The 12,249-nt window shown below is 44.1% G+C and overlaps 1 protein-coding gene across 3 annotated transcripts in view; it reads right to left on the bottom strand.

Moving 5' to 3' along the window:
- TMTC3 (transmembrane O-mannosyltransferase targeting cadherins 3) overlaps nucleotides 1-12,249 on the bottom strand; it is a 94,568-nt gene that overhangs the window by 66,389 nt on the left and 15,930 nt on the right. For all 3 annotated transcript variants that reach the window (XM_083182359.1, XM_083182360.1, XM_083182361.1), the window contains exon 3: nucleotides 3,485-3,692. In XM_083182359.1, the coding sequence (XP_083038485.1) occupies nucleotides 3,485-3,692 (208 nt within the window). The remainder of the gene's footprint in view (nucleotides 1-3,484; nucleotides 3,693-12,249) is intronic.

The raw sequence follows: 12,249 nt of genomic DNA, 5'->3' as shown, positions 1-12,249 counted from the left end.
TGTATATCTAAGTACGAGTGCAATAATTGGTGCCATTCTAGGGGCCTTATTTTGGTTCATTCTTTCTGACAAAATCCTTCTTAGATGGGCAAAACCATGTGAACTGCAGGTGGGGCAGATGTAACATGTGCAGAGAGAATTAGATTTGGGTGGGGTTTTACTTCAAAGTGAGATCTATATTGCAGTGTAAAAATAAAGCAGTCAGTATTTTCCCTGCACAGAAACAAAATTACTCACCCAAATCTAATTCTCTCTGCACATGTTACATCTGCCCCCCCCTGCAGTGCACATGGTTTTGTCCATCTAAGAAGGATTTTGTCAGAAAGAATGAACCAAAATAAGGCCCTAAGAGTTTTATTATGTAATTTTAATTAGACAAATTAGTATTTTAAGATATAACCCTGAGCCCATGGTTAATGTACCATCTATTCCTGATCAAGCGGGACGGCCGGGCTACATAGAGGTAACTGACCGACGCTAGACCAGCCCTCTGATGAAGTCTCCGTGACAAAATTCGTAAGGGCGTTGCCTAGCGGTGTTTGTAGGTGACCGTGCAGCCAGACCGCTGTGTCCGAGATCTATGCTTTTAACAAAGCTCTGTGGCTCGCCACACTTTATAAAATCAACTCCACGCCGATGTGGATAGTGGGGGTATGAAAAGGTCGGGAGGACGCGTAACTAGTCAGGCTGGCGTGGATAGTGGGGGTGTTTTAGGAACACATTCACACCTGCCATATCATACATCTGAGACAGTAATGACGACAGGTGTTAACTGGATTTTACTTAATAATTAAGAAGAAATTATCAAATAAATTACAATAATAACAATTAATCAAGAACAAAGAAAATAATAAAAGAGTAATTCTTCTGATTCTGCATCAGCCTTTGGAAGAAGAGAAAGTGCATAAATAATACGCTCAAAAGCATTCTCAGCGCCCACAGTCTTTCGCCAGAAAAATTCCTGTAGGTAGGAGTCGATATTCTCAATGTTTTGTGTGTGAACCCCAGTCTCCGGATCTACAAAATTAAATCTGGGGTTCACCCGAGCATGGTGGTACCCTGCCTGCTCCAGCTGCTCGATGTTATAGGCACACCAGCAATCGGAGTAGATAGTCGTCTCCGGTTCAATGAATTGATGGATGGCGGCCATCAGGGTACTGGCGTCACATCTTTGTACAGGTGTCACAAAGCACTCACCGGTGTCTCTTGAAATGCCTCCGAATAGCCACTGTTGAGGCAGCATCCGTCCCGCATGACTTTTCCTCTGTACAAAGAGGCTCTCGTCGACTTCAACGATTTTGACTGGATCGCCAATACGGCGTTGGGGCTGTGATATTAGGTCCAAGGTGCATCAGGTTATTGTATAGCACCGTTGTTTTATTTGACAACTTAAGTTGTCGCTCACAGAAACTGATACTTGTGAGCTCCTCCGCCCATGAATAAAATGAACCGTATCAGCGTAAGGAAAGGTAAACCGCAACCCGGGAACCAATGTGCCGCACGGAGGCTCACCTTCTTCCGACACAGTTTAATATGGCAACGACACTTGCATTCCTTCATATTTAAGCGCATTGGGTGTCCATTAACACAAGTTTGTGTCACTGGCAGCAAATGGTGCTGCTGGAAAAAAAAAAAAACACTGTCTCCTCCTCTGTCTGCGGCAAGTTGAACATTGTGACAGGTTCTGCAGCCATTACACAGTCACTTCTCCTTCACCTCTGACTGAATCTGACAGGGAGCGGGAACACTACGCTACTTCTGACTGACTACGCTATTTACGCAGCCCGCGTGAACACTATGCTAAATCTGACAGCGCCGCTATGCTAACTGCGTAACGGGCGCCGTGCTAATATACAAGTACCATATTACCTAGTGAGATTGCATCGCACAGCACGAAACTGTGCCATGCAATGCGATTTCACTACGCCTGCGTACATATGCAAAGTGGGCATCTTACAAATACACAAATACCAATTAAACTGAAGAAAAACTCTGGAGCTTCACAGTGAGCACCCTTTCCTGAGGGCACATTTTCATAAACTGGCTTGTGGGGAGGAAGTAGAGGGGAGGGGCCATTACACCCAGTCAAAGAGCTTCTATGTGCCTGTCTCCTGTGGATACCTCTCTTCTCCCATACATTCTGACAAATATCCAGTATCCCATATGGAAACATTAAATATGATACATTTGAGCCATCAAACAAATAAGGTATATTTACACCTATGAAACTGACTCAACATTTGCATAATACATTCTTATAAATCATGCAGAATTTCATCTAGTTCTTAACTTGTTGGGAAGAAGATTGAGTCAGTACAGCTAACAAAGCTTATGTTCACATCTGAAATTGCTTTACAAAATGACAAAGGTTATGAGAAAGGTCTAGCCTAAGCCTTCCACGAAAATCAAACTATTTGTAAAATTCTTCTTCCATGAAAATACTGCCAAATTTGTGTTTATACCTCAGGAGGTCTTAAAAGTTTATTCTGCATATCCCTTTTTCCTTAGTGGTGGGGATTTGTATAAAATCCAAAATAAAAACTAACATACAATTACTGTAATTTCAGAAATAAATGGAAAATCATTTGTGGCAAGCAAACAATTATATTGTTATCGGACCTTGCCAAAAGACTTCTGAGGGCTAAAGAACTTCCGAGGGACTAAATCTGTCGAATGGGTTGAAAGAAAGTTATTGTTACTTCAAGGGAAAAAAAAAGGGTTCCACATTCATCCAGTTTGGCAATTGCTTTTTTATACACTACTGTGTACTTTAAATTAAAGTATTAACTATCGTATAGATCTCAAGGTCCTCCCAGAATTAAGATGTATCATCACAATCTCCAGTGCTCTGACATAGCCTATGTTAATCAAGGCATTATGCAGTCTGCTTACAGTTGCTTTAAGTCAGTTATTTAGGTAATGATCCTTACTCATGTGTTTTTAATTATCATTTATTTTTTATCTTTACAGGGAAATTAGATCATATTTGTTTTTCTCTGCATTACAATAAAATCTGAGCCTTAGATGAAAAACTTTCAGTGAAATCTGATGAAATTACCTTTGTAAGGGATCTTTCTGTATTAGTTTGGTTAGCTCTCATGTTATGTAACACAGCATTTTAAAAAAACATTTAGCACGGTCCATGAAAATGGTTGCAAGCAAATGCCTTATTCTTACCTACAGAGGGAAAAACCTGACAATGTTAACCGGTCAATCAAAAATGTTTTCATTGTTACGCAAAACACACCTTTTAGAATGCAAGCTTTCACAAGCAGGGCCCTCTTCCCTTATGTGCTTTGCCTTCTCTTACTTAAACCATTGTGTGGTTGTATGCCATGCTGATACTTATTCCAATGGCCTATGCTGATGCAGTGATATTTAGGTTCCCTGTACGTGTCCTCTATTGTATCCATTATCCAGTATTATCCATTTATATACTCTTGGACAGGAAAGTAGACTGCCAAACAATTTAGGTCATACTTACTTCAGACATTGGCGTACCCCAGAAGTCATTTTGGAAGAGCTTTTTTATGGGTGTTGAAGGATGCAAATCTTTATTATCCAGAATTGCTGACACGTCATCAAACACAAATCCACAGAAGAGACTGTTCCAATAACACACCACCACAACGCTTAATAAAATTCCAATTTCCTTCAGATTCAACTCTGCCATTCTTTTGAGACTTTGATCACTGAAAATGACATAACGTATTATTGATGAATATTTTACTGTATGGAATACCGGTATGTTAAATAGCAGTCATTAAGTGGAAAACAGAGATCTATAGAAGGCATTATGCAGATCTGCAAAGCATAAAAATGTTACTCCACAAAAAAAAAATAATATATAATGGTTTTGTCCACAGATACTGCCCACAATTTGTTTGTTAAAATACTGATGATGGATGATGGACTATAGGCTATCTGAGTCATTGCTCTTGCAACCTGGTTTACATAAGCAAAGTGTGTAGAGGTGCAACTACTTATTAGTAGCGTACTGGGTGAGGTAATAAATTGTAGTTCTAAAAAGGTCCCCACACACTGTGCGTTTTTGCTGTGCGATGCGTGCTCCTATGGGCATCCCATCACACAGTTCAAAAAGTATGCGCTGCACATACTTTTTGAAATATCTTTGGATCGCATGCAAATTGCATGCGATGCAATATAGCTCAAAACGCATGCGATAATCGCAGCATGTATGGGCACCGTGATCTACCTGCACAAGCAAGCTCATATTGTAGAGTTCAAAGAGAATGTAGACACTGACCAGCATGTGGGGCAGACAAAAGGTAATTACAAGATTAATTTACACATTTTAATGGACAAATCATGTGAGTAAATATGTACTGAAAGTTGCTACAGAACATACAGTATATTGTACAGGTGTACCCTGATCAGTTCATCAAAAATTGTCCCACATTGTAGTTAGATGCAGTATGTACACTATGGAGCGAGGATTCTGTACATAGCATCACCGCATAGCAGGGTTGCAAGTTGCAACATTGGAAAGTGTGTAACCAGCTCAGTTTCATATCTTATATTGTCTTTATAGGATATGGTAATTTATGGATTGGGATTAAGAGTAGATGTGATAGTTCATTAGGTTTCAAATTGTACCCAGTAAAAAGGGCACCAAATGCATTTTATCACGGTAAACTATAGTTAACATAGTTGCAGTAATTAGTCAAATGGTAATATTCAGGCATATAAAGGGATTTTTGTAAGAACTTACCGTTCGAATCCCTTTCTCTGATATGGTCCTGGTGACACAGCTTCACATTGGGATGTAGGAGGGTCCGCAGGAGCCAGGCACCTATCCTAAAGCTTTTGGAGGGTAGGCTCCTCCCCTACTGCATCCCAGATTCCTCAGTTCAATCTTTCAAAGCCACTGGAATACATTAACTCAGTACAAACACCTGCACATATTATATGCACAATTTTAAATTTAACTTTTCAACCAATTATAACATGAAACATCATGAACACTGGCATACTTACTGAGCGTAAGGGAGGGATCGCTGTGTCACCAGGACCATATCAGAGAAAGGGATTCGAACGGTAAGTTCTTACAAAAGTCCCTTTTTCTCTTTCAATGGTCCTGGTGACACAGCTTCACATTGGGACGTTCCAGAGCCGGTCCTTTTGGGTGGGTACGCTCAGGTCTGCAGTTTTCATCACTGCTTGCCCGAATGATGCGTCCACCGACGCGAACTCATGGAACCTATCGAATTTGGCAAAAGTATGAACAGATGACCAAGTGGCAGCCCTGCAAACCTGCTCAGCTGTTGCCCCATGTCGAACCGCCCAAGAGGTGGCAACCGACCTGGTGGTATGCGCACTAATCCTGGCCGGTACAGGCCTACCAACTTTAGTATATGCAAACGCAATAACAGAGCGCAACCACCTAGCAATGGTCTGCTTAGAAGCAGGCCAACTAAGTTTGTGTATGTCATACAAACCAGTAAAGTATCAGTCTTTCTGACACTCTTAACTCTGTCCACATAAACGCGCAAGACGCGCACAACATCCAAATTCCTCAATTTGTCCCTTTTCCTAACAACCCTCTGGGGGTTGAAACACAGGCAGAACAATCTCCTGATTTAGATGAAAAACAGACTACTTTTGGTAAAAATCTAGGGGTACTGTCCGAAAGGCAGCCCTATCATCATGACATATAAGGGAGGAAGACTTGAAGAACAAAGCAATCAACTCCGATATATTTTTTTTTTTTTTTTTTTTTTTTTCTTCTGACGCCACCGCCAACAAAAATACCAGCTTCCCTGAAAGGAAACTAAGGTCAACCGACCTTAACGGCTCAAAAGGCGCCTCTTTAAGGTACTCCAGAGCCAGAGATAATTCCCCTGGCGCTACTGGTTGGTTGTAGGGAGGTTTCAATAGATAAACCCCCTGCAGGAAGGTCTGTACTTCTGGTTCTAACGCAATCCTTCTTTGGAAAGAAAAATTGACACGGTCGAGATATGTACTCTGAGTGACTGAAGGCCTAACCCAGAGGAAAGGCCCTCCTGTAAAAAACTCCAACAATTTAGCCATTTTAAATCTCGATGTGCGTGACCTCTGTCTTACACACCACCAAATATAGGTCTTCCAGGCCCCAAAATAATTTACAGAAGACACTGACTTTCTGGCTTTCCTCATTGCGTTAACCACCGCCTCTGAGAATCCTATATTCCTCAAAATGGCGTTTTCAACAGCCAGACCGTCAAAATTAATCGAGCTGAATCCAGCTGGTTGAACGGTCCTTGTTTTAGAAGGTCTGACCTCAGAGGTAGACGCCACGAGTCCACAGAGAATCTCTGAAGCCTCGAGTACCAGGATCTCCCTGGCCAATCTGGGGCCACTAAAATTACTGGAATTGTCTGGGCCTGTATTGTTTTCAACTCTTGCCAGCATTGGAACTGGCGTTAAATCATAAAGAAGATTCCCCTCCCAGGGGATAGTCATGACATCCACTGCTTCTGCCAGTGGATCCCACGTCCTGTCATACAACCTGGGTACCTGATGGATGAACCTGTATGCCTTCAGGTCCCTATCCGGGGTTTCCCCCTTATTGTAATCTAGTGGAATACTTGTGGATTCAGCCTCCATTTTCCTTCCATCAGTTTCTCCCTGCTCAGGAAGTCGGCCTCTATATTCTCCACTCCTGGTATGAAGATTGCTGATAATGCTAGAACATTCTGTTCCGCCCACAAGAAGATTCGGGACACTTCCCACATGGCCAGATTGCTGTGTGTGCCTCCCTGGTGATTCAGATACGCCACAGCTGTGACGTTGTCGGTCTGAATGCCTAAAAGGGAGCTCTTGCAATCTTTTCTCCCGCCAGAGAAAACCTCTTCCACACAGCCCTCAGTTCCAAGATGTTGATCAGTAAGGCAGACTGTAAAGTATCAGTCTTTCTGCTCTAAAGTCCACAAGCCCTGCAGACGCAGGTCCACGACTACTGCCCCTCAGCCTCTGAGACTGGCGTCGGTAGTGACTACCACCCAGCTCCAGGACTGCAGGGACCGACTCCCCCGAAGGGAATCCACCTCCATCCACCATTTTAGGAAGGATCGAGTTTCTGAAAACAACACCATTTGTTCTGACCCATGGTCTGAGTGTTCCCTGTCCACTGGGACACTCTAGAGTGGAACCTGGCGAACTGTAACGTCTCGAAAGACGCCATCATCTTCCCCAGCAGTTTGAGGCACCTCCACACTGCTGTGCTCTGAGACCCTAGGATCTCCTGTACCAAGGCAGCCAGATCCCTGGCCCATGCCTCTGGTAGAAACACCCAATGCAACTGGGTATCCAGACCAATCCCCAAGAATTGGAGTCTCTGTGACGGCACCGATTGAGATTTTTGTAAATTTAAAAGCCAGCCGTGAATCTGCAAAACCTGATGGTTTCTGCCAAGTGACTCTTCACTTGTCTGCTGACTCCGCTTTAAACCGCAGGTCGTCCAAAAATGGAATAACCCTGATTTCCGTCAGTCGAAGCACATCCGCCATTTCTGACATTATTTGGTGAATACCCTTGACGCTGTGGCTAGACCAAAAGGCAACGCCTGTAATTACAGGAGAAGGTCTCCTATTGCACACCCCAATAGTGCCTGATGTTCCGGGTGGATAGGAACCTGCAAGTATGCGTCCTGGACCTTCATGGACGCTAAAAATTCTCCCTGGTCCCGGCTTAGCAGCACAGACCGTAGAGACTCTATTTTGAAATGGTCTACCCACAAATGGCTATTAATGCCTTTAAGTTTAGGATCAGCTGAAAGACCCGTCTGGTTTGGGCACCAAAAACAGAGTGAAATAAAAGCCTTTTTTCCCTCCGCTCTGGGGACCGGGACTACCACACCCTTCTCTAAAAGAGAATGAGCCGCTCCCAAGAGAGCTGTACGGAGCCGAGCCTCCTTTGGTAGTGGTGTAGGAATGAACCTTCTCGGTGGAAGAACTTTGAAGGGAATCTTTTAACCCTGGGTTATATTTCTAACCCAAGCGTTCCGGTCTAACAGTGCCCCTGCGTCTCTGAACAGTGACAGACGTCCCCCCTCCTTAAACACCGCCGGGCAAAACCCCTGGCAGTATGCGGAGGATTTTTCCTCTCCTATGGTTTCTTATAAAAAGAACCAAATTTTGACTTTGGGGCCTTGCCCCTGGAGGACTGAGACTATCCCTTAAAAGACTGTCCTCAAAAGGACGCACCTCCTCTAGGGGAGGGCCGAAAGGATGGCCTGAAAGCAGAAAACCTTGATGTCTGCTTTGGCTGCAGGGGTAGGCAGGAAAGTGCTTTTTTCCACCTGTGGCCTGCTTATTAATCTCTTCCAGTTGTAAACCAATAACAGCTTTCCTTTAAAAGCGAATGCCTCTAAGCCTTTTTAGACTTGTTATCTGCCTTCCAAGCTATAAGCCAGAGCACTCTCCTGGCATTCCAAACACTGAGGAAACTCTGGCAGCCATTTTGAGAGCTTCCTGCTCAGCCTGAATCACCTTTCTGCAGCAGCATTAGACTTCTCTGCCTAGTAACAACACACACAAAACAGTATGTCAACTAGAGCACAGGTCACTGACCCACCAATCCTGGCCTTAGAGACCCAGACTGAAGCCAATCAGAGGGCTTGCTTGCTTGAAGGCTTGCACTGGTAGCACAGTGGCTTTTGACAAGTATACCACAGAAGCCTCTACCACTGGAACCTTTTCCCAGAGGTCTGCCTGATCCTCAGGCATGGGATACAGGCTTACCATCTATTAGGCATCTAAAGCCTTTTGTCAGGGGTTTTCCAATAAATCTTGTAAACCCTTGTCTGCAGAGAGATATCATTTCCCTCACACTGTCTCTTAAAAACAACCTTAGCAGGAGTTTTTTCTTCACAGACAAATTCAATGCCTGTTTACAGCAGTAATCAAATCCTCCACCCCTGAGGGTGAGGACTCTTCAGAAACATCACCCTGAACCCAGGGTATGTCTGTGTACTCTCCCTCCTCATCAGCAGCTAATAATGGCACTGAATAAGACCTTTTAGGGGTCCCCCCAGAATAACCATAAAGCTTGTCAAACAAGTAATTTAAACCTGCTGATTCCCATAGCAGTATCCTGCATGACTTGTATAAGTCAGGATCTGTCTGGGTCCGAGGCAAAGAGCTGGACGGACTGCTGAGAGAATGGCCCTGGTCTAGGGAAATTACCAGCCATCACTCTGCCTGTCCAGTAATGCACCAAAGCATATTCAGACCTGTCTCAGGGACTCAGCCCTCGCAAGGTCCGATGCACTACCCTCTGGGGTTCACTCCCCATGGGTTTCACAGCAGCGCATAAAATACATAAGCCCCCCTTAGGGACAAATTTCAGTGTACAACCACTGCAAGCGCTCAATGCATTAAAGGCTCCCTCCCCCAAAACCACAGACTGTTGCTCAGACATGATGTTCTCAATAACACAGTCACAGCATTAAATGTACATACATTATATACAGTGTACTCAGTCACTTAGCTTTCTGTAGTCTTCAGAATGGGGAAAGCGAAGCCCAGGAAATCCAATCACTCTGTCAGGATCAGTAAGCCAGCTCAGCTCCGCTGCAAGCGTTCTGAATGGCGCCAAAACAGAGTGAGGGAAGGGACCAAGTCCCTGCTGCTGCGGGGTCTGTGACTTTTGGCGCCAACTACCCCCAGACAGCCGCTCCCATTGTAGGATCTCCTCGTTCCAGTATCTCCCCCTCAGCTGGGGACCACTCGGAACATGCCTGTAACAACACTGCTGTCCTCTCAGTATAGGAGCTCAGTGTGTAAGCTCCGCAGAAAATGGCCGCTGCCATCACGGAGCGCCTGTCCCCCATGATCCCCACCTAGCGTGAAGCCGGTTTCAGAGCGCTCCGGAGCCCAGGCAGCTTCTTAAAAGAAGCTGTAAGCGCTGCACAGGGAGGCCAGACAGCGTCTCCCTCGTGCACAGTGAGCTGACAGGACTCGTTTCTGTCAGCTCCTGCTGCGCTAGCAGTGCGAGGATTCACTAATGAGAATCCTCACACTGTGCCTACCTAGCTAGTGTAGAAGTTAATAAAATAATAAAAACCCTAACTAACTCTACTCCTTCGGCTGCTCCAGCAGCCCTTTAGAATAGCACCCACTCCAGTGGGCACCTAACACGAACTGAGGAATCTGGGATGCAGTAGGGGAGGAGCCTACCCTCCAAAAGCTTTAGGATAGGTGCCTGGCTCCTGCGGACCCTCCTACATCCCAATGTGAAGCTGTGTCACCAGGACCATTGAAAGAGAAAAGGCGTTTGTTATTTAACAATGAAAAGATTAAACAAATTTGCCACCATTCTCTGTGAGTTTATCCAGCAGGCAGCCTAACATTTTGGGGTGTGGTACAGTGGCCCAACGGACCGTATACTGACATCAGAATCTCAATTGCCGATACGCAGTACGGTGGGAGCAAGCACATTGAAGCACCTTGCGGGCTCGCTGCACACGCAATGCTGCGGGCTTGGTGGCTCGCCACAGGTTCTATTCTCCCTCTATGGGAGTCATGGACCCCCATGAAGGAGAATAGCCCCTGTAAATCAGAATCCCGTCTGTCATACATTTGACAATCAGGATTCCAATGTCGATATACTGACAGCCGGAATTCCGACTGTCAGGTGGTCATCCGGCACCCATCATTCTGTTAAGAATCAGTGACATCCTAACTTGTATTTATGAAGTTGTGGTTCCCAATAAATGGATACACTACAATTCTTTCTCATTAATATTAGTACACTTTGTGTAGGTAACAGGACTCCATAAAAATAGTAATTATCGTTGAGGGTATGTATTTGAGATCAAATCTAACCACCTTGGGCCCATTGGCATTAATTGTATGGGTATTTATAATATATACACACACTTTTTTTTTTTTTTAATTGCTTTGTTTTAGTTATATCATTAGTCATTAGAAATGAGAAGATAAAGCCTAAATGGTACTTATATGTTAGTTGGGCGCCCACTATAGTTACTACGCTCATACCCCCACCATCCATGTCGGCATGGAGTTGATTTTATATAGAGCGCAGCGAGCCTGAAGCGTGGCGATCCACGCAAAACTAAGCAAATAGCTTAGTGGGCGCCCAACGAACATAAAAGTACCGCCTACATTTTTACATGTAGTATCGGTGAATGTCAGTCTAAAGCGGCATACACACAGGGTGACACTGGCATCCGTGCTGAACGACGCGCTAAGCACATTTCGCTGTACTAGAAATGCACCTCGCTATGTGAGGGCCCGTGCATCACCATCGCTGCAAGGCTTACACACGGAGCGATCAGTGCAGTGGTCTAGTCCGATCGCTTAGTAGAAACGGGGCAAAAATTGCCCTGTGTGTATGCGCCCCACGCGGTAGAATTGGCAACTTGGGGGGGTTCACGAAAGCTTAGGGGAGCGATGAAGTACCGACCAAATCAGCCCCCTAAATGTAATTTTTCAAACAGCCTATAACATGACCGGAGCTGATTGGTTGGCACTTTCTCTCTTTCCATTTCACAAATCTCTCCCTTATTTTTAGTAATAGGACACCATAGTATTTTAAAAACAAACATGTATACAGTAGGTAATAATGGTAGAGTGAACACATAGCAATACAGTTTTTTTCAAAGAAGGTATTAGATTTATACATGTGTTATATTTTATTTGCTGGTAAAAGTCTCTTATTTATACAGGGCACTAAGTTTTTATCAAAAATAATTGTGCCATTTTAGCATGGAGCTCATGAGATTGCAGAAACAACTGCATTGAAGAAAATGTATAGCACTAAAAATGAAAGTAGAGCCACCTATGCAGCCTATAATAAATCATGTTTTTTGGTGTTTTTTTTTTTTTAAAGGTAACATGGTCTTCAATTCACATCTAACTTCTTTCTAAATTATACAGCAGTTCAGGTTTGAAATTACTGTATATACTAGAGCAGGGGTGTCAAACTCAAATTCATCGGGGGCTGCTTCAGCAGTTTGGTCACCCTCAAAGGGCCGGTTGTATCTGTAGGTCCCCCTGTATAATTATAATGCCATGACACCACAGGCTGCTCCCCCTGTATAATAATAATGCCATGACACCACAGACTGCTCCCCCTGTATAATATAATAAAAGTAATGCCATGACACATAAATGATTATACAGGAGGAGCAGCCTGTGGTGTCATGGCATTATTATTATTATACACGGGGATACCTCAGGAAACAGCAGATATATATTTTTTTATTGTGAGTGTGATCCTCATCCT

The sequence above is a fragment of the Crinia signifera genome, chromosome 4 (genome assembly GCF_055691185.1).
Source record: "Crinia signifera chromosome 4, ASM5569118v1, whole genome shotgun sequence".
Taxonomy (NCBI): domain Eukaryota; kingdom Metazoa; phylum Chordata; class Amphibia; order Anura; family Myobatrachidae; genus Crinia; species Crinia signifera.
This window is presented reverse-complemented; position numbering and strand designations above follow the sequence as displayed.